The sequence below is a fragment of the Apteryx mantelli genome, chromosome 2 (assembly GCF_036417845.1).
Source record: "Apteryx mantelli isolate bAptMan1 chromosome 2, bAptMan1.hap1, whole genome shotgun sequence".
NCBI lineage: Eukaryota > Metazoa > Chordata > Aves > Apterygiformes > Apterygidae > Apteryx > Apteryx mantelli.
Genome location: NC_089979.1, coordinates 168,402,426 through 168,423,914, shown reverse-complemented (window position 1 = coordinate 168,423,914; position 21,489 = coordinate 168,402,426). Strand labels below are relative to the sequence as shown.

At 48.9% G+C, this 21,489-nt stretch overlaps 2 protein-coding genes across 2 annotated transcripts in view; one reads left to right on the top strand and one right to left on the bottom strand.

Moving 5' to 3' along the window:
• LOC136991348 (obscurin-like) overlaps positions 1–9,849 on the top strand; it is a 143,932-nt gene extending 134,083 nt beyond the window's left edge. Inside the window, 11 exon segments of the mRNA XM_067292215.1 lie at positions 540–662; positions 1,971–2,081; positions 2,219–2,386; positions 3,119–3,241; positions 5,224–5,394; positions 6,302–6,422; positions 6,818–7,057; positions 7,730–7,953; positions 8,805–8,880; positions 9,332–9,481; positions 9,618–9,849. Of these exon segments, the coding sequence (XP_067148316.1) occupies positions 540–662; positions 1,971–2,081; positions 2,219–2,386; positions 3,119–3,241; positions 5,224–5,394; positions 6,302–6,422; positions 6,818–7,057; positions 7,730–7,953; positions 8,805–8,880; positions 9,332–9,481; positions 9,618–9,795 (1,685 nt within the window). The 3' untranslated portion in view covers positions 9,796–9,849.
• Positions 9,850–16,263: 6,414 nt separating this feature from the next.
• Positions 16,264–17,811, bottom strand: LOC136991312 (5-beta-cholestane-3-alpha,7-alpha-diol 12-alpha-hydroxylase-like). Its single transcript, XM_067292031.1, has one exon. The coding sequence runs from the start codon at positions 17,794–17,796 to the stop codon at positions 16,264–16,266; it is 1,533 nt and encodes a 510-aa protein (XP_067148132.1). The 5' UTR covers positions 17,797–17,811.
• Positions 17,812–21,489: the final 3,678 nt, after the last annotated feature.

The following is a 21,489-nucleotide window of genomic DNA, read 5'->3' as shown; positions in this document are numbered from 1 at the left end:
CCCTAGCTCCCTGTTACTGCCCCTCTTCAGGGCAAAGTCAGCTGAGAGCTCATGGAAGCGGCTTGAATTCACCTGCCTTAATTCGCACAAAAGCAGAGCAGGGCTGGATGACCCAGTGTCCCAGCTTCTACCCCACTGACAGAAGAGCAGCAACGTGCGAAGGTTGGGAGATAAAACACTGCAGTTACTTCTGCTGTTGTTGTCTGACCGTGGCCTTAATGACAAATCTTTAAAGCTAAAGAGACTGGGTGAAGTCGGTGAAATTACCGCAGGATGTATACCTAAGTTAATGGCATTCAGGTCTGGACAATACAATCTGTCCTTACTTCTCTGCCTCCCCTAGATATGCCCTGTTCTCCCGTTACATCGTTCTGTTTGTAAAAGCTGTCACAACTTTTTGTGTTGACTAAAGGCTCATTAATAAGGAGGCCTGTGACTGCCGAAATATTTATATGTGAAGTGCAGAACTGTTTGCTGTAAATGTATGCCGCGGGGAGAATAGTGGACTTGAATAACTTCTTGTCCTTTCTTTGTAACAGAGATTGGTGTGCTGGGAAGTGAAGCAGTAGAAAAAGAACCATTAACAGGAGCTGAAGGATCTTTGAAGAGGAAACCGGGACTCTCTTCATTCAAGTTATCAAGCCTCATGCCAAAGGAGAAAGGTATTCTTCATTGCCTAAGTCATCAGCTAATTTTATCATGAGATATCACTATGAATACAGCTGCGCAGCTTGAGGCCAGTAGCTAAGGATGGATCTGCATAGCTGTCCTGAGATAGTCCTGGACCAACCCGTACAAAGCGAGCCAGACTCCTCTGTTTATATCATTACTAGTGTCCCTGCTAAAACTCTTCTTGTGGCCTTGCTTGCAAATTGGAGCCATTCTAGGAAGCTACTGCAGAGGACTAAACTCGACTTGTACGCTATAAAGAGAAGAAGTGGAGTGTCCAAACACCAGACAGCAGAAGAGGGAATAGTGAAGCTGATATTGGGGAGTTTCCTAGGCTCCAGTCCCGTGTGCACGTGTAAGGGCCAAACAAGCTGTTGCAGGAGACAGAGCTGTGAAGTGAGCAATGTGGGGGCAGCCCCCCTCAGATGTGGCTGCTCAGTGCTGGCTTTTCCTCCGAGGTCTGTCTCTCCAACTAGTCAGGGATCGTGGGCATTTCCAGCCACTGCCTCGACCCTGTTCCTGCAGTCTCACTCGCGTTCCCTTTATTCAAGCAGTATTCGGCCAGAGCCCCGACAAGGACCTGGGAAGGGCAGGTGTGCGAAGATGGCAATTAATCCTGGGCACTGTGGATTAACAGCACCACAGAGACACAGAAGAAACCCTGAAGTCTCCCTTTGCCATGGACACAGCAGATATCATGCTCTAGGGCTGTTTTCTCCTTCCACCTCCAGCTTTTCCCTCCTCCTCTCTCTTCCTGTGTTGTCTTGGTCTTGGTCTGATCCCCTCATCCTTGGGCTGTCATCACTCAGTTTTGCCCACATATATAAGCTAGGCCAGTAGAAAACTCCTGCTGTGGCATATATCTCCTCTGAGGGACTCTGCTGCCTTTGCTGTACCAGCAGGGCTGTGCAATGCAGATGTTCCTCAAGTGCCTTTCAAGGGTCAAATCTGCCCTACTGTCCAAAAACAGTTAAATACATAGTGAGCAATAAAATTCCCAGAGGAAGAGCGTGGTGCCTTTCCGCAGGAAAGTTTGGGACATCAGAGAGAGAGCCGTCTTGGTCATAGTGTATGGGCAGTCATGCTGTGTACGTGGGACTGAAGGGGCCTTCTTTATTTAAACGGAGCCCATATGTTAAATGTCCAGGGGATTCTCGAGAAAACAGTGGTCAAATGAATGCCAGAGCATGAACAAAATGTCCTCGGACTGGTCAAAAATGTTTTCTGATGTTTTGCGTGTAACTATTATCAGCATAGCTCTGCTGGCCTCTCTGAATAGCTGCTGCTCCTCTTCTTTGCAGCACCGATATTTGTTGAAGAGCTCATAGACCAGGCTACTGCTGTAGGACAGTGTGTAACTCTGTCGTGCCGGACAGCGGCTCACTCCTCCCTGCACATCAACTGGTTCAGAGGTGACTTTGACACTCCTTTAGAGAGGTCCTAGCCTCCGGGGTAGGCTGGGACGAGGGCGGCTGAACGCAGGAAAATGTTTTAGCCTCCTCAGTATAAATTTGCACGGTTCTTAATTTTCATATCCTCTGCCTTTCAGATGGGATACCCATCCACAGCAGCAGTCGGATCCTCATCTCAGCCACACTCAAAAACTTCCAGCTGTTAACTATTCTCTCTGTTAATGCTGATGATTTTGGTATTTACACCTGTGTGGCCACCAACTCCCTGGGCTCAGCATCCACCTCTTGCATCATAAGAAAAGCTGGTAAGAGAGGAAGTAGCTAGATTTTTTTTTTTTTCCTGCTTGTGGTAAGTGGTGTATGCAGAATTGGTCAACTCTTGAGGATTTGTTCCTTGGTTTTCCCCCCTGTGCTAGCTGTGAGAACCCAACTGAAATCAGGAGACCTTGGGACTTGACAGTCAGAAGCAGAGTGGATTTTAAACAAGAGGACCACTGTGATAGCTAATGCAGCTGGCATTCAGGGGCAGGCACAGCAAGATAGATGCTGAAGGTTAACAGAGTTAGCAGACCTAGTTCAGTCTGGCAAGCAGGTTTGGAAGCTGAAGGTTGCCCCAGGTTTGGAAAACAACAGTACTTCTGGCCCTGGAAAAACGTGACTCCCTTCCATGCACTTGGGAGTAGGGTATCTCACCTGAGCTTTCTGTAGATAGGTTCAGGGGAAAGTTTCTCCTTTGCCTGCTCTAGTCCACATCCACAGCCCTTGCCGTTTGGTAGCAGGGCACATTTTGCACTGTGTTCATTCCCTCTTTTCCACTTTTTAGTCTCTCTCCTAGATTCAGAGCCAGTCAAGTAACACTGCAGTTAGAACCAGGTTTTAAAATCTTTGCTGTGTTTAAAGTAGGCACAGTTAAGTTACTGTTCCAATAGGAATCATTTTTTAGAAATAGATTATCTGTAACAAAAAATGCCGGGTGTGCAGGAATATGTCACAGCAGTGCTATAGATAACAGTCATTTTCGTGCCTCCTCTCGACAGAAGTTCCTCCAAGCCCTCCACCCCCTGACATCGTGGAGGTCTACAAGGATGGAGTGCAGGTGGTCTGGAAACCTGTGGAAACCAACACCCCCGTCCTCTACACTCTGCAGTGCAAGAGCGAAGGTAAAGTGGAGCCTTATGCCTTACAGAGAACATCTCAGTCTGTATGATCTCTCCACCAGCTGGGTATTTTTTTTTTTTTTTCTGAGAAACAACTATTCCTCATTTTAGCATTCTAGTTTAGAGTTAGGAATGAAAATCATACTGCCATGCTTTAGCCACGTAAAAGTTCGATGCTGTGCTGGCTAGCCCTGCATGCAATATGTATACTTATGCATATACTTAAAAGGCTTTGCTAAGGTGTGAATCAAAGTAGGTCTCATGGAAACGGTGACCAAAAAGTGAACTGTCCGTGCAAGAATACGCATGGTTGCACAGGTGGTGCCAAACACGTAGTCCTGAGTAATCCTCTCAAATTGCAGTTACGACGGCATTATACATAATAGCACCCAGCAGCAGTGATTAGCAGTCACTATCATCCTTTACCTGGGTTTTCTTTGCAGTCAGTGGAGAAAGATGGCATCTCAAGAAGGCAATCACCCTCTACTAAATAGGCATACGTTCTTTCTCCATTGACTACAAAGAAAGTTTAGGGTGAACAGCCAGGACAAGATGACAAAAGTTCGGCAAGACTGCGTGCCATCCTTTTGATGCTCTCTTCCAAGGCTTGCTCCAGAATCTGCTGAAGTCAGTGGATGTTTTTGCATTTAATTCCATGAACTTTGATTCAAAGCCCTAAGCCTGTTCTCTCTCATGGGACTGCTTTTGCAGTGCTTATTATGAATACCGCTACTAATAGTCATTTCTATTGCAGTCCTGCATACACAGTCATTTGGATTGAATGGTTCCATGTTGTTTCTTTTAATTCTCCTAACAGACATGCACTTCATTCTCGATTAACATGAGCATGGGCAGAAGCTTTCTGCCCGTTTACTCTGTGCTTGATGTCAGATGCTTTTCCTCCAACACAGTCTTCTTTATTGTTACTTCTTTGGAAATAACTGAAACAACACAGGCAAGACTTTGGGCAAGATGTTCCTATTAGGAAGAAAAAACAAGAAACAGCATCTGCTATCTTCACTCACATTCTGTGTATTTGGCAGGAACGTGCAAAGTCGTGCTTTTCCATATGCAGGCGGATTAAGATAAACAGAAAACAATTCATTCTCTTGTCCTTTATCTGACAATAGGTTTTTACGCACTGCCTCCGCAGGCACGTCTCTGATTCTGAGCCATGGCTGCTCCTTCTTACACGTGCACACACCATAATTCAATCAGTACCCAGCTAAGTCCTTGACACCTTTGTTGTGGGTGGTGAAATATTGCCTGTGTTACGGCTTGAGATACTCTGTTGTTTTCAGTGTTTATTTGAATGAAAGCATGGGCTTCACCTCAGTCGTGGTCAGGAAGTTTGAGTTCAGCCTTGAGCACGGTGCCAATGTCAACGTGCGGGACACAGCAGCGAGTGAAATGTTTGCAGGGATTTTCCAGCTCCCACCTTAGTCCCATGGGTAATGACTCCAGGACAAACCATCAATTTTATTTTCTTGAGAAATCACTTGAGCTTCATAAAAGTGGAGTAAGCTTGGCCCTGGTTTCAAATACTGGGTTTGCTAGGAGGATGTTAACGGATGGTTCTTTTGTGAAATCCTGCACTTCATGGTTTCAACAGGATTCAAGATAGGACCAAAGGGGAAATACAGTGCTTTTTGTCAGGGTTTTGTCTGGAGTTCTTCATGTATGTTTACACTTGAGGTTGGTGGTATGAATTAGAGAAACAGAAACTGTACAAGCAAGTTGCATCATTCCTCTGCGACAACATTGCCACATCTTGGACTGATTAAATATAAAACAGCTGGCTTCAGAAGAGAGGAGGTTGCCACATGCACAGCTAGTTAAAACATCTGCAGAAGAGGGCCATAACACACGTTTTCCTTCACTTAAAGATTGCACTGCTTTTCCGTATTTCTGGCACATGAATAAAGTTGACGCAAAGAAAGAGTGGCATGACCGTCCTAACCTCTTTCCCTCTTCCCTTGGCCAAGATGGGGAGTGGAAGACCCTTGCTACGGACATTGCTGACTGCTGCTACTACGCAAATAATCTCTCCAGGGGGTTCGTTTACTGCTTCAGGATTGCCTGCATCAGTAAAGCAGGAATGGGCCCTTACAGCGACCCATCTGGCAAAGTGAAGATCAGTGAGCAAGATGAAATGGGTAAGCTACTTGGTTATTGGAAAGCATTTTGCTTTTGCTGCATCGAGACAATTGCACCTTTTTAAATACAGCTTCAGAAGTCAAGGGGGAGCAAATCAAGACCAGTTCCACTTGGCTCAGGGTGTTTTGAGACCTTGGCCTCTTTGGCTGTCTTATTCACAAGTAAATTCTTTCCTAATTCTGGACAGAATTAGCAGAATATCTGTGTAAGGCATCTAGAAAGTGTAGATCACGCACTGAAGATAATATGCTTGCTAGGCCTTTGGATACCACTCTGTTTTGAGGTGAGATCATGAGGAAACAGGCCTGGGACAAGAAACTTGTTTCTTGAGGCATTAATCTAATAATACGTGTCTGCCTCCAAGGCACCTATTGTCAAATTCCTTTTTGCGAATGTGTCCAGCATTTCCAAACAGATGCTTTAACGTGTCAGGGAATGTTTTAATATTTCCAGGGAGCACTCAGATAGAATTGCATGCCAGGACCAGAGCAACTTGTTTCAGCTGATGCCCTGAAATACCCAGCTGAAACAAATTTCTGTTCCTTTGGCAGCATCTTATCGTGCACTGATGACTGGTTATGTGAGAAGACAAGAACCAGTAGCTGAATCAATAGTCAGCAATTGCAATGAAAGGTTTGATATCATAGTCATAGGACACAACAGTCAGTCTCATACGGTCTGGAGTGATGACACCAGGGAACTGCTGTGTGGTCAGTCCAGGATTTGTTTGCATTAAAATAGGATTTGGTGTCACAAGTGGGAGACCACATGCAAACTTGCCTGGAGAAAGCTCTGCTATTGTAGTTATCTTTGTTCATAAAGAGATAGTGGAGGATGGCTCAGAGAGGCTGTAGTTTCCACACAGAGGTGTTTTGCTGTGTAATCCACATCATTTTTTATCGGCAGAGTTTCATGCTACAATGCAGGACTTCCCATCAACTGCTACTGAAGAAGAGAGTGAAATAATAGCACCGTCCGAACCTTTCCCAACCTACCAAACCTATGCCTTCCAAACAGAGATCAAAAGGTAGGTAACTTAACTGAGCGCTCAACTAACCAGAGTGAAATGCTTCATGTAGCTAGAACTTAGAAAAGTGACTTTTATAAAAGCCCTGCTCAACTACTAGTATGGTATTTTGATGAAAACGCCTCCAGCAGCAATGACATTGGACATAGAAACCTGAGATCATTGGCTGAGCAATCTTTGTTGTGGTTTACTAGGATTCACTCCTGCAATATAAAGTGGCTGTACAATTTAGAGGCAGAGGAAGGAAGTGCCGACTGTGACAATAGTTGCGATAACCCAGCATAGGGCATGGATGAAAAATATGCGTGGGATCCTGTTGACTTTAAAATGCAGAAGCTCCTGGCTCTTCCAGAAATAGCAGAAGTTTAACTTGCCTTTGTGTTCCTTTGTACCAGGGGGCGTTTCAGCATTGTCCGACAGTGCAGGGAAAAAGTAAGCGGCAAGACTTTAGCTGCTAAAATCATCCCTTACTGGCAAGAAGACAAACAGGCTGTGCTCCTGGAGTACCAAGTCCTGAGGAAGCTTCATCACACAAACATAGCTCAGCTGAAGGGAGCCTATGTCAGCCCACGGCACTTGGTGTTGATCCAGGAGATGTGCGTGGGACCAGAACTACTCCATTCTTTGGCGCTCCGGTAATAACACATGGAGGAACTCCTGGAGGGAAGGGTTTCTGGTCGGGGCTGGTGTCGGCAGCAAAACAGCTGTTGTTTTCATTTGTCATCTTCGATTATCTCTTTCCATCTGTTCCAGTGGGCTGTCATTGCTAGATTTGTAGTGCATTTGTTCTGCGACTTCTTGTGACACAAGAAGGTGCTTAACTTCCCTGCCTGGTTGGGGCAGAGGACAATTCAGGGTCATCCAGTTTAGAGGTTGAAAGCATCGTACAGTAGTTGATATGAAACTCTCTCTCCCATAACAAGGAGATTACTGTGGCTCAGGAAGCCTTGTTTCCCCTCCAGATCGTTTCTCATGATGGCTGCAAACAAATCTGCTGAAATCCTCTGATTAAAGGAGTGGGAATGGTGGGCATCAAATCTGCATTTTTATCTCTGCACCACCACTGCTTTCTCTGTAGTGCTGTTCACACTAGCCTCTGAACCTCTTGCATCCATAAACCAGACTCAAAAGAGGGACCAGCCTCTCCATATGTAGTAGATTCTCTAAAATGAGTAGAGTTGCTTTTGCTGGGCTCGCAAGGACCTCATGGGATTAGACTTCCAGGGGAGGATGACAGTGAGTGGAGACTGGAGCTCTTGAGCATGCAAGTAGGACACCTCTGGTTTCTATCCCCTTTCTTCTACCAGGCCATTCTACTCAGAAGTGGAGGTCCGAGATTACCTGTGGCAGATCCTCAGTGCGGTTGAGTACCTCCATGCCCACAGCATCCTGCACTTGGATCTCAGGTCTGAAAACATGATCATCACTGAGCCCAACCTGCTGAAACTCCTGGACTTTGGCAATGCACAGTTCTACACACAAGACAAAGTTATTACCATGGACAAGTGCATGGACTATGTTGAAACCATGGGTAAGTACAGAGTTGAGTCAGAGCAACCTTGGCCTTTATGCAGTCCATGGTAAATAGAGTCAGACTGGGCAGTTGGCCACGGTGACAGTTTACAGCTGGTCCCAGCAAGCAAGGTCTCCCTGGTGCTGCCTTCTGATAAAAGTCTGTGTCTGCAGGAATGGCTGGCGGTGACAGCTTTGTCACTTGCTGACCATGGGGAACACAGCCAGAGGTCATGGCCAGCGCCACTCTGACTGCAATCCATGTGCCCTGAGTTGATGGGTGTAGTGCCACCGTCCTCGCTTTGCCTGGCTGCCGTATGTAGGGCTCAGGAGGAACCACAGACAGCCTGGCATACCCAGGCCTGAGACTCGACTGGCAAACCACAAAGCTGACATCAGGGATGTCCCTGAAAGCCACAGAACCCCTTGTGAACATATGCTATATCCATAGGAATATTCATGCTCTAGCCCTCATATTCCCATTGGTGTCATGGGGTTGATAGGAGAGAAGAGACATCTGTTTTTTACCAGTGAGGAGGAGACTGGGCCCTCAGCATCCCCTGTGGGAAACGTACATGATACATAAAATGGGAAGTAGTAAACCAGCCAGATCAGGAGGTGCAAGAAACCCCAAAAAACAAAGCCCCTTAGAAATGAGCTCAGAGGTGCCCATTGGTTTTATGTTCTCAAAGTTTCATTGCATTTATGACCCATGGAGATGTCCTACCTCGAGCACCTGCCTGTGCTAGATGGTTTTTTTCTCCATCCTTTGGGGAATGTAGCAAAGTACAGAAGTACCTGCTGCTTTTGTGCTGATCGTAGTGCTGGAGTGTGGAACAGAGCTTGGTTCACTCGCATTTGCTTTTCTAGCTCCAGAACTGCTGACAGAGCAAGGAGCCCTCCCTCAGACTGACCTCTGGTCCATTGGAATCACAGCATTCATCATGTAAGTCAGTCTGCCACAGTAGTCACTTTAAAAGTGCAATTTCAGAGTCATCAACCAGGGGTGATGCATTGACTTGGATACCTCAACCTCAGTTATGTCTTTTCTCCTTGGCGATGCCACAGAAGGGTGATGGAGGGTGTGCAGCTGGCTGCCCCGTGCCAGGATGCTCATGGCCCAGAGATGTCTCCAGATGGAGCAACGAGCTGCCTGTATAGCTCCTTTATTCTAAAAGTAGACCCAGCAGCTGCTTGTGTTTCTCACTCAACTTCATTTCAAAAGCCCCAACTTTAACTGGAAAATTTGAATTACACCAAATGGCTAAGCATCCAAAGTCATAAAACCCACTGAAGAACACTGCATGACCTTCCTCTCACTGCTGGGTGGGAATTCCTGGGAGCAGAAGCATCTCTGGAGTGGCCTTTCATGCTGATTAGTTGTTCTTTTGGGTTAGGTTGAGTGCCAACTACCCCATCAGCTCTGACATAGCCTGTGAATTCCTGAGAACGACCAGGAAGGGGAAAGTGAAGCTCACGCGATGCTATGCCGGTCTCTCGGGAGGGGCAGTGTCGTTTCTCCAGAGCACGCTGTGTGCAAATCCCTGGTAAGGCAGTGTCTCCTTTCCCAACAGGACAGTTTATGCAGATCCTGGTTATTGCCCCTTCTTTCTCTCCATTTCTTAGGAGCTTCCTCACCCAGCATGGCTCCTTGACTGATGTTCTCACATTTTTGTGTCCTAGGGGAAGGCCATCAGCCTCAGAGTGCCTTCAGAGCCCATGGCTCCAAGAGACAGGTTTGGACAACAGACAGCAAGCGCTGGTTACCTTTCCCACCACCAAATTGAGGAATTTCCTCATGGAACGGGAAAAGAAAAGGGGCCTGCTGTGCTCCAAGTACGGCCTGATGATTGCACAGTGAAGCAGATGAGAAGACGCCGGTGAATTGTCTCCCTCCCCGCTTCTGCATTTAGTGTTTGGCACTAAAGGATACTGTCAAGTTACTGTGTATCAGCTGAGTTAGGGTAACTGCCTGGAGTTGTGCATTTAGCTCTCTGTGAACGCAGTTTAGCATAACTGTGAACAAATCCAATTCTTGCATTTGCCACAGGGTAGGAATGAATGCCTGGACTGTTAGTATGGCTCATCTGACTGATGGTAACTTGACAGTATGTGTGTCACTTGGCTCCAAGCTTCCTGGAATAACCAGGACGGATTTGTCTAGCCAGTTCTGAATGGGACTAGCTACCATCCCCGAGTAGCTTTGCAAATCCTTCCCTGAAGTCAGGAAAACTCCACGCATGCGAACACAAAGACTTCTGCCCCTTGTCCCAGGACGCGGCACCAGACACCCTTTCAGATGTTACTGCGCTGCTCGTCCCACAGTAACAACCGCAGCAAGGTTTGAGTGATGGATGGGCTTTCTCACCTGCCTGCAATCCAAAAGAAGTCAATAAACAGTTATGATCAGAAAATAGCCCTGAGGCAAGGAGGAGTTAGAGAAGGTGATAATTAGACTGTAGGATGAAATCAGAGTAAATATCAGAAAGATTCGCCAAGGGGAAATAGTACGAAGTGTAGCACCTGCCTCTTTTTGAGCTGATGGTGAATAGCAGCGTATCTAAGGGCTTTGGACAGAAAGGCCCAACCGGATAAAGCTCTGAGCAGCCTGGTCTGAGCTGATAGCTGACCCTGCTTTGAGCAAAAGATTGGACTGGAGAGCTCCTGAGGTCCCTTCCAACCTGACTTACCCCGTGATCCTTTGTATTTGCCAAGTACCAGACAAAAGGGTGGAGTGGTGGGACTCTGCCAGCATCCGTGGGCGGCTGGGCTCAGCATGTTGCTTGCCTGGCCAAGTACACAACCAGACAGCACTGTCCTCACAGGGCCTGACCCCGGCTTAAACACAGGGCTTTGCCACCCAAGCTAGAGGAGAATGCTTCTAGCTGTGAAGAAGAACCTCCCTGCAAAGGGAGGTACAATTAAGCGTTATGTGTGTGACAGTGTTAGCGTAGATGGGGGCTTTCCAGTAACTGATGAGTTGCATCTCTTCCTTTTCCTGATCCTGCAAGTGGCGATAGCTTGCTTGGCTTTGAGCAGAGTTACTGTTCTCCATGAACGCCCAATGTTCATGGTTTGTAAAACCATGAAGCTCTGCTTTTCTTTGGACAGGCATTTGAAGTCTCCCACTAGACCTTGAAGTAGACTTGCCTGTCACATGAGATCTTAAAGCAACCCCTCCCCTGTCTTTCTTTGTCTGCATCCATTGTCTTAGAAGTGTGTTAAAGAGCAAACGTGCAGACCTGTGAAAAACCAGCTTTGCCAAGCTGTGACTTGGAGTATGGGCTTCTCTAGGAAAGAAGTTCCCAGAGGAGGCAGATGGAGAATTTTAGTTGTGTGGCCTCCCTCACAAGCAGGCTAAAACGGGCCTGTGCAGCAAGCCCTTTCCGAGCACATCCGAGGCCGTTAGGCAGCTGCCAAGCCTGGAAAGCAGTGTGTGAGTGGGTTGCTGCTGTGAAGTCCCTGCCTTGCTTGGCTCCCCGTAGAAAACGCACTGTTGCACTGTTTCGGATCTGTGCATTCAGCCTGCCGCAGGATATTTCCACATGTGGTGTGACAGGGTGGAAGGAGCTTGGCCACAGGACAAATGCCTGTTCCCAGGCTTGTGGGAGATGTGGCAAAGCCAGGGAATCTCAATGACATGGTTACGGTCATTTTGCTAAATGCCTGCACGTTAAAAGCCGCCCTCTACTAGGGTAATTACCTAGAGCGTTATAAATTTTCAGCACAGCAACCGTGTTGTTGAATGAACTGAAGATCTCTGGATAGAGGAAACCTGTTTTGACCTGTGTGGTCCAGGTGGTATCTGGATAGAACGTACTCGCTCTGCCATAGCATGTACAGCAACTCTTCTACCGACATGAGCAAAGAGAAATTGGGGCTGGGACTGACCAGCAATTGCACTCAATCACGTAGTAGTGCAGTTCTCACCTTTGCAGGCCACAGACAATAACGTGCCACAGATAACTTTACACTTCACTCTTCCTGTCAGCCTCGGTTTTAGATGCTGAGATTCCTGGAGTCTCAGGGGGGGACATCAAAGACGCTTGCAGGCCGTGTGAACAGTGCGTTGGAGAAAAGTGGGTTAGACGGTGCTTTCGCTTAGGATGGCTTTAAATGTAATTGCACAGCAGTAAAGGCATCAGACGCAATAATGACCACGACCTCGTTATGCGCCGAAGATTTATGGCTAAGAGACCTTGGTAGTTCGAAGCGCAGCGGCTGTTTTCTGGGGGGTGCACAGGCACACCTATCCAGAGACGTGAAAGCAGTGCCGTGGGCAAATGCCGTATGCTTTGATTCTTCAGAAAAATCCAAAGCATCCTCAAGTTTCATGTACCTCTTTGTTCTTCAGAAGCTGCTGAAAGGCACTGCTTTCCTTTACCATGGGTGGTATCAGCTGTATAATTTCTTTGTACTTATAACCTCTGTGTTCCTTTGCGTTTCTGTGAAGTGAAGGATGTATCTGTTGGTTCTGCTGAGTTCCTTGAGTTTTCCTTAGGAGCAGCGTGTGATAGGATGCTTTCTCAGAGCAGCAGCTGGCTGCGTCGAGAGGGAGGAGAACCGGAAATCGGTTCCTGATGTATTACGGTTTAATACCGTCGCGTAGAAGTGACGCTGTTTAAACAGCGGCAGCGCTTTCCATCACATTCAACCCCATACTGTTCGAAACCCAAAGCGTACAGCATTACGAGTCCTCTGGTATAGTACAGAAAGAGTAACTGAGATTAGAGGAGCTTTCACTGTGCTGCGCAGAGCAGACACGGATTAGACTGTAAAGCTTTGAATGTCAAAGTTATCTTGCCTTCATGGTGCACGAAAGAAGAGAAACCAAAGGTTTCAGGGCCAGACTCCATGCCCGATTCTCTGGGGGGCAGAGACATTATGGGAGACGGGCACTGTTATGAGATCTGGCCCATTAAACTTTTCAGGACCCCGGATTCCTTCCGATTTAACTTATTTTACGAATTCAAGGAGGTTTCCGTTGGCACAGCCTCGTTCTTTACTCTTGCTGGAGCACTTTGGGTTGGAAAGCTCAATGTCGGGGGACAACCTGCCTACGCGTAAAACTTGGATTGCCGATTAACTCACCTGGAGCTTTGACGCTCCTCTTTCTTGTTTGACTCCAATTAAGTGATTTTTTGCTTCTCACATTTGCATGCACCTGAGCATGTCTGAAGTCTTTTATAGACTCAATATTGTTTTGTTAACTAATGCTAAATAAACCGTTCTGACAAAGAGGTAAAGCTAGATTTTTCTGCGGAACCGTTGTCGTTGTCATTATTTTTATATCCTTCCACAGTATTGTTGTACTGTGTTGCTGCCAGAGACCTTGGGGGTGTGAAACTGCACCCTCGCTATGTAGCTTCTGAATGGCCCAGAAAAAGCTCCTGCCTCATTAGAAATAGAGACTAGCTCTGGATACCGCTGCCAAAGGTACCGGGGTGGTTCTCTTTACAGCGTTTAAAAGGTTCTCTTTAAAGCGGCCATCTGAAAGTTCCCACGTTGCCGCGGTGTTGGAGCTCCCTGAGTCCTTCAGGTCATCGCCCAGCTCTGGGTCACCTCTCCCGGCCTTACCCCAGGGAGCTGCCAGGAGGGGAAGGCCCAGTCGTGCACTGCTAATGTGCCCTCATGGGGAATATGCCTAAGGAAAATGCAACGTATTATGTTGCCTCCATTTCCCAAACTCAGCCCGTGTTTGCTCAGGACCTGTCCAACTCACCCCGACCCAAGCGAGGAGACCCTATGCCATGCAAGTAATGCCGGCATGTATGCACCAGGCCCTAGCCATTTATGACCCTCATGCAAGCCAGCTGCACAAAAAATCCTCTCTAAAGCATGCCTTGAGGTGGGGATGTCACTTCGTCTTCCCTTCATAACCAGGACCCATATGGGGCTCCCGCACGTGTCTCGTGGTGAGTGAGAGGCTGGAGCAGTCACCAAAGGCTTTGATGCAGCCAGCGCTGGTGGCTGAGCGATGTGGAGTGGTGGGAGAGGTTGGTGAGCTGGCTCGAGCGCTTGGGACGTGTCACCTAACGGCACAACAGCCTCAGCTGGATGCCCACGGTGGCGTGATACGTCTGCCTGTTTCGCCCGGGGGCAGGTGTACAGGAGCTCTGAGGGTTTGAAGAACCCCCATCAAGACCAGAAGGTGCTTCCAGTCTCCCTGAGGTTCTTGCCGTCACTCCTGTCTTACGTGGACGTGTTTTCCTTCTCCCTATCTAATTTTCCTCTCTTTCCTCCACAACAGCCTGAAGATAATGCCAAAGGAAGGGCACCCACTAAGCGATACTTGAAGACAGCGGTGGGACAGAAGGCATCGCAGCCAGCCAACTTCTGCGCCAGTGCCACCTCGCAAGCACGGCTCTGCTTTCTGCCCCTCGCTCGGCATAACTGGATGGGTGCCAGCTCATTGCTGCGAGAGCGTCAGGCCAGTTTTTTGGATAACAGCATTAGCTTCAGGGCCTGACTCTACTGGGAAACGGGGCATTTTTATTTATCCTAGTGGTGCCCCAGGTGCTTGACCACTTCTCTCTGAATTTTCCAGCGCTATAAGGCCTGTAGTTTGCCCTCGAGATGCAGTTACAACATAACTCTGGCCTCCGGAGAATAAAGCCAAATTTGCCTTTGATGTTTTGACACACCTGAAAATGTTTGAGTTGGGTTCCTCGGTCATATGTAATCGCCAAAGTCCAAGGTTAGCATCGGGGTAAAACCAGTCTGCTGTCCCCCGGCAAGGCTGTGCTTTAACTCTTGTAAGAGCTGCTGTGACCGCGGAAGGGAAGAAGCAAAGCAATATTTGCAAGGCAAAGTTTTAGCTTTTATTGGGCTGGCTGTTACAGGTGCATAAAGCAGGGATGTTTTGTGGCCCAGAGGTAGCTGTGGCTGCAGCCCACGGGTGATCGAGGTTGTTATGGTCCTCGCTCCTGCCCCAGTCCTGTCTTCTCCTCCACCACTCCCCGACCGCCACAGCCCCCTCCGGCCATTGTGGGCTGCTCCGCTGCTGGAGCATGCTGGGGGAAAGAGGGGCCAATGGGAAGCGGGGTCGATGCACCCTGGTGTCCCCCGCTGTCCCCAAGGGCCCGGAGCCCTGGGATGAACCCAGTGTCTGCCCTTGCCATCGCCTTCCCCAAGCGGGACTGGCAAGAGGACAAGAGAACGGGGGCTGAGTTTGGCAGGGGGGAAGCCCTTGCCAGGAAGCATCTTCTGGGCAATGCCACCAGCCCATGGGGCTCAAGACCAGCTCTGCTGGTTAAAACCTTGACCTGGAGAAAATAAAATAAAATTTAATTTTAGCTACACTCTCTTTTCTCTCGCAGGAGGGCAGATCTGCTCCTGGCCAGCCTGCAGACTCGGACATTTCTGGGCACGTTCAACGAGCTGGACTGAACCAGTGATTTGGTTCGGTGCTGTGGGGGAACGAACCCAGCTGTAGGTAGCCACGCTCCAGCCGCGTTACAGCAGGTGGGATGAATCCAAACACACACACACAGATGCAAATACCCTTTTTATCCCCAGCAGCTGTGCACAAGACACTGGGCTTGAACGTGCACCCGCTCGCAGCCCTGGAAAGGCTTAAATCCACGTCTTAAATCATGCAGATGCATGAAAATGGTACCTTAGGTTATTACTGATGTTTGCAACTCCCTTTGCCTCCCAGTAATGTAGCAAATGAGACCAGCAAGCTCTCTCCTCTTCTTAGGTGTGAGCAGTTGTGTGTTGTGGGGGTGTCTGTGGTCAGTAGGTCCTACCTCTGCTCTGAGGGGCGTCTGTCTGGGGACCTCAGGGGAATGCATTTTAACCTGATGCCGAAAGGAGATGACAGGCCAGACAGTGCTAAGCCCACGATGAAACCCTTGCAGCTGCAGAGAGCATATTTATCGTTCTCCGACCTTTCAGTGCCTTTCTGAACGCAGTGAGACGTTTCGGATTGACAAGGGGAAAAGTGGGGAGGAGGGAGACAAATCCCCAGCGTGCGGGCTGATGCCATTCTGCCGCGGATATGCTTCACGTGGAAAATATGCTAGGATCTCTGCTTGCTTCATTTCATTTCAATACATCGTTAAGAGTCTGATAACAAAATAACACAGTCCCAAAGTTAAACTGAAGTAAAAACAATACAATAACCATAGACACAGAGCAGTGAAACGTGCAATGGAAATAAAGAGAAAAGCCACAATAACTGTTAAACAAGCAAGGTCATACCAGCATTCGCTCTCACAAAAGCACTCTGCACGGATCCGATACCCGTGGGAGGAGTTTTGTGCAGTTTATTTCACCGACAGCTCCTAAACAAGCCAGGAGGCCGAACGTAATGAGGCTTTTCAAATTAAAAGCGCAGCCGGTATCTGAAGCGAACGTCACGAATGGGCTGCATCGTTCCAAATCCCCAGCGGCTGCTGTCTATCGGCGGGATCTCCTCTTCTCCGTCAAGCAGCTCCAAGTCATAGTAAGTCAGCATCAAGAACACAAACAGTTTCATTTCATTGGTCGCGAAGAACCGCCCAGGACAGATGGATATCCCTGCTCCCCAAGGCATGCTGAAATACTTCAGCTTTTTCCCATTCTTGTAGAAATCTTTCCTGGTGCCATCTGGGTTTAGGAACCGGTCATATTTAAATCGGTGAGGCTCGGGATGGATTTCTGGGTCCATCTGCACAGAGGCATGTGGGAACAAAGCCACCCTGTCTCCTTTGCGGAGAGCGTACTCTGTCCCGTCGCTCGTCTTAAGGGTCATGTCCTGCAGGACGGCTCTGATAAGGATTGGGGCTGCAACCAGCCGCAGGGTCTCCTCCAGAGCACTGTCCAGAAGAGGGGTCTGGTTTAACATGTCCCTAGTGACGTTAATTGGTGGCCTACCTGGCTTCACTTCCTGGCCGCTCTCCCTGGAGACTTTATCCACTTCTTCCTTCACAGCCTTCATAGCTTCTGGATGTTTCATTAGATAGAAGAGGAGCCAGAAGGCAGCTGGGCCAGTATTGCCTTGGGATGCCCAGAGGAGCAGAAACATGAAACGATCCCTCATGTACTCGGGAACACCGTTTTCTGCCAGGGACTGCTCTTGGTCACTTACCCACCCACTGATGTTGTCCTTCTGTCGGCTCTTCTTCACAGACAGCATGCTCCAGAAGAGCCTCTTGAGCCGCTCAGCTTCAGTTTTGTCTTTGGGAGGCAACACGGCATAGGCCAGGCGAGGGAAGAGGCGGTCGTACTTCCGGAATTCATAGAACAGCTCATCAGAGTGAACACGATCGTGCTCGTTAGCTTTCTCCTTGTTGTCTGCCCCTTGGTGTGGCTCACTGCCGTACAAAGCCAGGTACCCAGCTCTGAAGATGATGTTGTAGCAGTAGTTGAAGAGACTGTCCTCTTGCCACGTTCGCTCCCTCTCTCCTGAGTTCATCTTGAAAAGCATCAGCTTCTGCAAGTTCTCCATCATGGCTTGTGTCATGACAACGAGTCCATCCCCCATCAGATGCTTCGTGCTTGATAGCTGAATAATCTTGTGGCTGGCTTCAACGGACTGGTATCCAAAAACCCGGCGGACCAGTTCGGATGCAAACTTCGTAAAGTCTAGTTTGGCTCGCGATTCCTTCACTATGGCGCCAAAGCAAAAGGGGTCCATCACGAAGGTGAAGTAATAGCCTCCGAGTAGCACTGTGAAAATATCCCCGTGTTTTCTCTGCATCCTCTTTAGAAACTCTGAACTGTCCTTTCTGAAATCCAGGGCGTAACCCAGCCACGGGATGTGACCCTTGTCCAGAGGGGGCTCATTGGCTCTCCTCCTTCGAAACGCTCCCAGGAGGTAGAGGCCACCAAGCAGCGATGCTACCAGGGAACAAAGAAGAGTTACCCAGAGAGCCATGAGAGCTCTGCGCCCGTCCGGGGTTTTGACCTGGCCTGGGGCAGGAGAAGGCTCTTTGTTCACATCTGGTCGCTGATAAGCTGAGGCACAGCTGACAACCTCAGTCCCTATTGGTGGCAAGTATTTACCCTTCCCCTGCAAAGCTCTGCCGCTTATACCTCCCTTTCCTTTCACTGAAGACAGATGTTTTTGAGCATGGAAAGAGCAGGTACAATCAGGGCAAAGGTACGTTACAGTCACGTTGGAGTGACTGGGCTGCTGAGCGAGGTTGATGGGTTTCAGCGTGTGCTTTGCGGGAACTTAAATTACTTTTTCCAGGCTAAAAGCTGCACCTGCATTGAGGCTTGCTTTTTGAAAAAGAAAAAAAACAGGGGGCAGAGAATTTCACTCTGTGGTTGCTGCCCTTAACACCAGGCTATGGGCTGCTGGCTGAATAAAAGAGACTAAGAGATTGGAAATGCTGCTGTCAATGAGTTCAGGAGAGAGGAAGAGGGGTTAAAAACTGAACTGATTCGGTCTTGAAAGCCAAGAGGAGGAAAGAGCGCCAACATTTTGAGGTTCTCCAAAACCCAGTGCCCCATAAGTGTTCTTTTGGCTGTGCGAGCACTGCTAATCCGTACAAGGGCAAAGCAACGCAGGTTCACCTTCCCCAGGGTTGAGGAGGGTTTAAATCAACCACTGACCCAGCTCTGCCCTCCCAGTCCTGGCTCCCTCCCAGCCCCGATCTCTCGCTCGCGCTGCGCAGGCTTGGTCCCCTCTGTGGGTGTCCAGTCCCTGCTGATGTCCCTCTGCCCTCCTCCTCGCTCTGCGCCCCGCAGCCCCCATCCCACCCCATGTCCTGTGCTTTTACCCATTTTCCTTGTGCTTTTACCCATTTTCCCTGTGCTTTTCGGTCTCTCCTGCTCCCCATTCACCCTCCAGACTTTTCTGGGCTCCTTCCTTGCTAGCTCGGATTTTAGCCGCCCCAACTCCACGTCCCCTGCACCCTCCTCTGGCCCGTGCTGGTGGCGGGGGATTTTCCTCCCACGAACCATGTGTGTCGCTGGTTACCCTGCCCAGGTTAGAGGGCCAGCGCCCGGCACCGCACGCTGGGACATGCACGGTCCGTCCCCTTGCCTTCCCGTCCAGCCCTGCTCCCCAGGGAGCCGCAGGCTGCACGCCTCCACTGCGTTAGGCTGCAGCGCCCGGGAGCCCCAATTCGGCAAAAATTGCTTTTCTCTTTAACCCTTTTTATGCTCCAGGGAAGCTTTTTTTTTTTTTTTTTTCCTTTCTCCAGCTTTCTCAGGCAAATAGTCCACCAGACACACATGGACCATCAGGCAAATATTTCACCCCCAAGCTCTCGGCTGGAGGATGGAGGTATCTCTGTTTTCCTTAGCACTGCTGCAAGCAGGGGAGCAGCCAGCTGCAGATGGAGGAGGGTTTTTGGAGACGTCCCAGTGGGGCTGACGTGTTCAGTAACGGGGAACGTGCATCAACGCAGCTCTCTGGCGTGTCAAGCCGAGGTAGGTCACCCCCCTCTCAGGCTGGGAGAGGAGCACGAGGAGTGTGAAGGGATGAACGGGGACACCCGTGGCCAACATGGGTGATGGGGAGGATGCCGCCACCGTAACGGAGCCTACGGCGGTGCGGTTACCCTTGGCAAAGCGGGCAACCAGCTCCGGAGCTGATGATTTTGTCCTCTCGCCTTGTCCTTCCCCTTTCCTCCCAGCCGTCCCACTGCTTTTGCCTCCACCCACAGCTCTTCCTCTTCTGTTTTACCCCAAACTCTCAGTTCCCCACTCCCTGCCTCTTTGTGCCTCCCGGGTTTTTACCCATTTTCCTTCTGCTTTTCTGTGTCTTCTGCCCACAGTGTCCTCCAGACTTGTCTGGGATCCTTGCCTTCTAGCTAGGATTTTAGCCACCACCGAACTTTAACTGTGATTAATCTATAGTGTGTTAGACCTCACTTATAGCTCATCTCAGGGAGGCGTAGAGCAGGTTGTTTATCTGAGGGGTCCCTGCTAAGGCACAAATTGTGACTTTGGTAGAGATAAGCCTTCTGGTTCACTTTAAAATATAATTCTACAGAGTGATCTTTTAATTAGCTGGTGTGTCACCATCAGGCTTCAAATTTGTCTGGCCAAAAATGAAACTCATTTCTGTGGCAGAGGCAGATCGCAGTGAATACCAGGCAGGTCAAGGTCTCTGTGCAAGGCAGACACAACAGAGGTTGGCCAATAAACCAGATATCTCAGGCCAAAGTAGCACCATCACTTCAGTCAGGTGTTAATCTGGACTGCCACCAAGAAGTAAGTACACTCCTGCCACCCGTCGCCTTCCAGCCCCTCGTTTTTGCTGAGTCCCTCCGCCAGCACCAGCTTTTGTGAGCTGGACTGGGGAGCCCTCCAGGCCGAAAACTAGTCCTCCCTTCCCATTCCCTGCTCGGCAATGGCAATTCGTGTCTTGCACCAATGCTGCAGATCCCTTCTGCTGTGCAGGACTGTGCTGTGACCTGCTACGCCGTGGGCAGGGTGTCTCCTAGGAGGGCTCCTTTGAAAGCCCCACGGCCCAGCCGTTCCTGCGTCCTCTTTCCCACCCCCATGGACAACGCGCCTGAGCTGCCTCCTGTCAGTTTAGCAGGATGGGCAGCTCTGCAGCCACCCCCAGCCCCACTCCCGTTGCTGCCACTTAGACCTCGCAGCACGCACCTGTAGGGCAGAGAGTGATATTACACAGCAAGGTGGTTAAGAAAAAGGATTTCATAAGGAGATGGGCTAGACTGTTGTGGTCGTGCACAGGGCTCAGACAAGCGTGCAGCCTGGCGGCTGCTTACACGCAACCAGCTCCTTTTTTTGCTTCCTCCTCTCTATTTTCCCACACTTGCTCTTCCCTGATCTCCCCTCCCCGCTTTCCCCTCCTTTGGCCCTTCCCCTAAGCATCCCATAGTCAGTTTTGCACAGTCCCACAGGCCACCCTCAGCTACCCCATAATGCTCATATTAGTCCTGTTTCCTGCTTCTTATGAGTTGCAGAATTCAGACTGGCCCTCCCCAAGGTGCTGCTGGGTAGTTCCTTAATGGTCCATCAGTCAGTGGCTGAAGAGATTTGGTCTTCATTACCATCTCCGTTATCACCTGCTCCTTAGTGTTTATGTATCTGTGTGTTTAATTTAGCAATTTCCTTGTTACTTGTTATTTCCTTTATGCTGAATAGTCCTTACTCAGATAACGAAATGAAGCAGATGCCCTTTCCTCATTCCCTCATGATCAGATCTGTTGAGTGACATCCATACCAGATCATCACCTGAATAATTATTCTGTTTTATTTCTAAACAAAGAAGTCCCAGCCTCATCATTTTGCAAACACACCTGAGGAATGATGAGAAGAAAAATAACTGCTGCAAAAACAAATCTACCTTTCCAGATTAACTCAAAACCCCTCTCTGTCCTACCAGTAACTCTGTCCTCCCAGTAGCTCAGTTCAGCAATAAAACTGAAAGAGTGATGAGGGTTTTCTTTCTAATTCTTAATTTAGTTTTGCACATTTCTAGTCAAAGTTTAACTGGTTTCCAGGCTAGAAAAGGTCCAGATAAGGTTTGACAGTGTTTGTGATGAATAGCATCTTTAAAGGCCAGCCAACTAATAAGCTTGAACTTTAAAACTACACTGGTTAATCAGAATTGGCTAATAGCTGACAGAGCTACTCTATTCAA

Bases quoted from the DNA above. Each gene is read 5' to 3' on its own strand.
- LOC136991312 (XM_067292031.1), bottom strand. From the start codon at position 17,796: ATGGCTCTCTGGGTAACTCTTCTTTGTTCCCTGGTAGCATCGCTGCTT.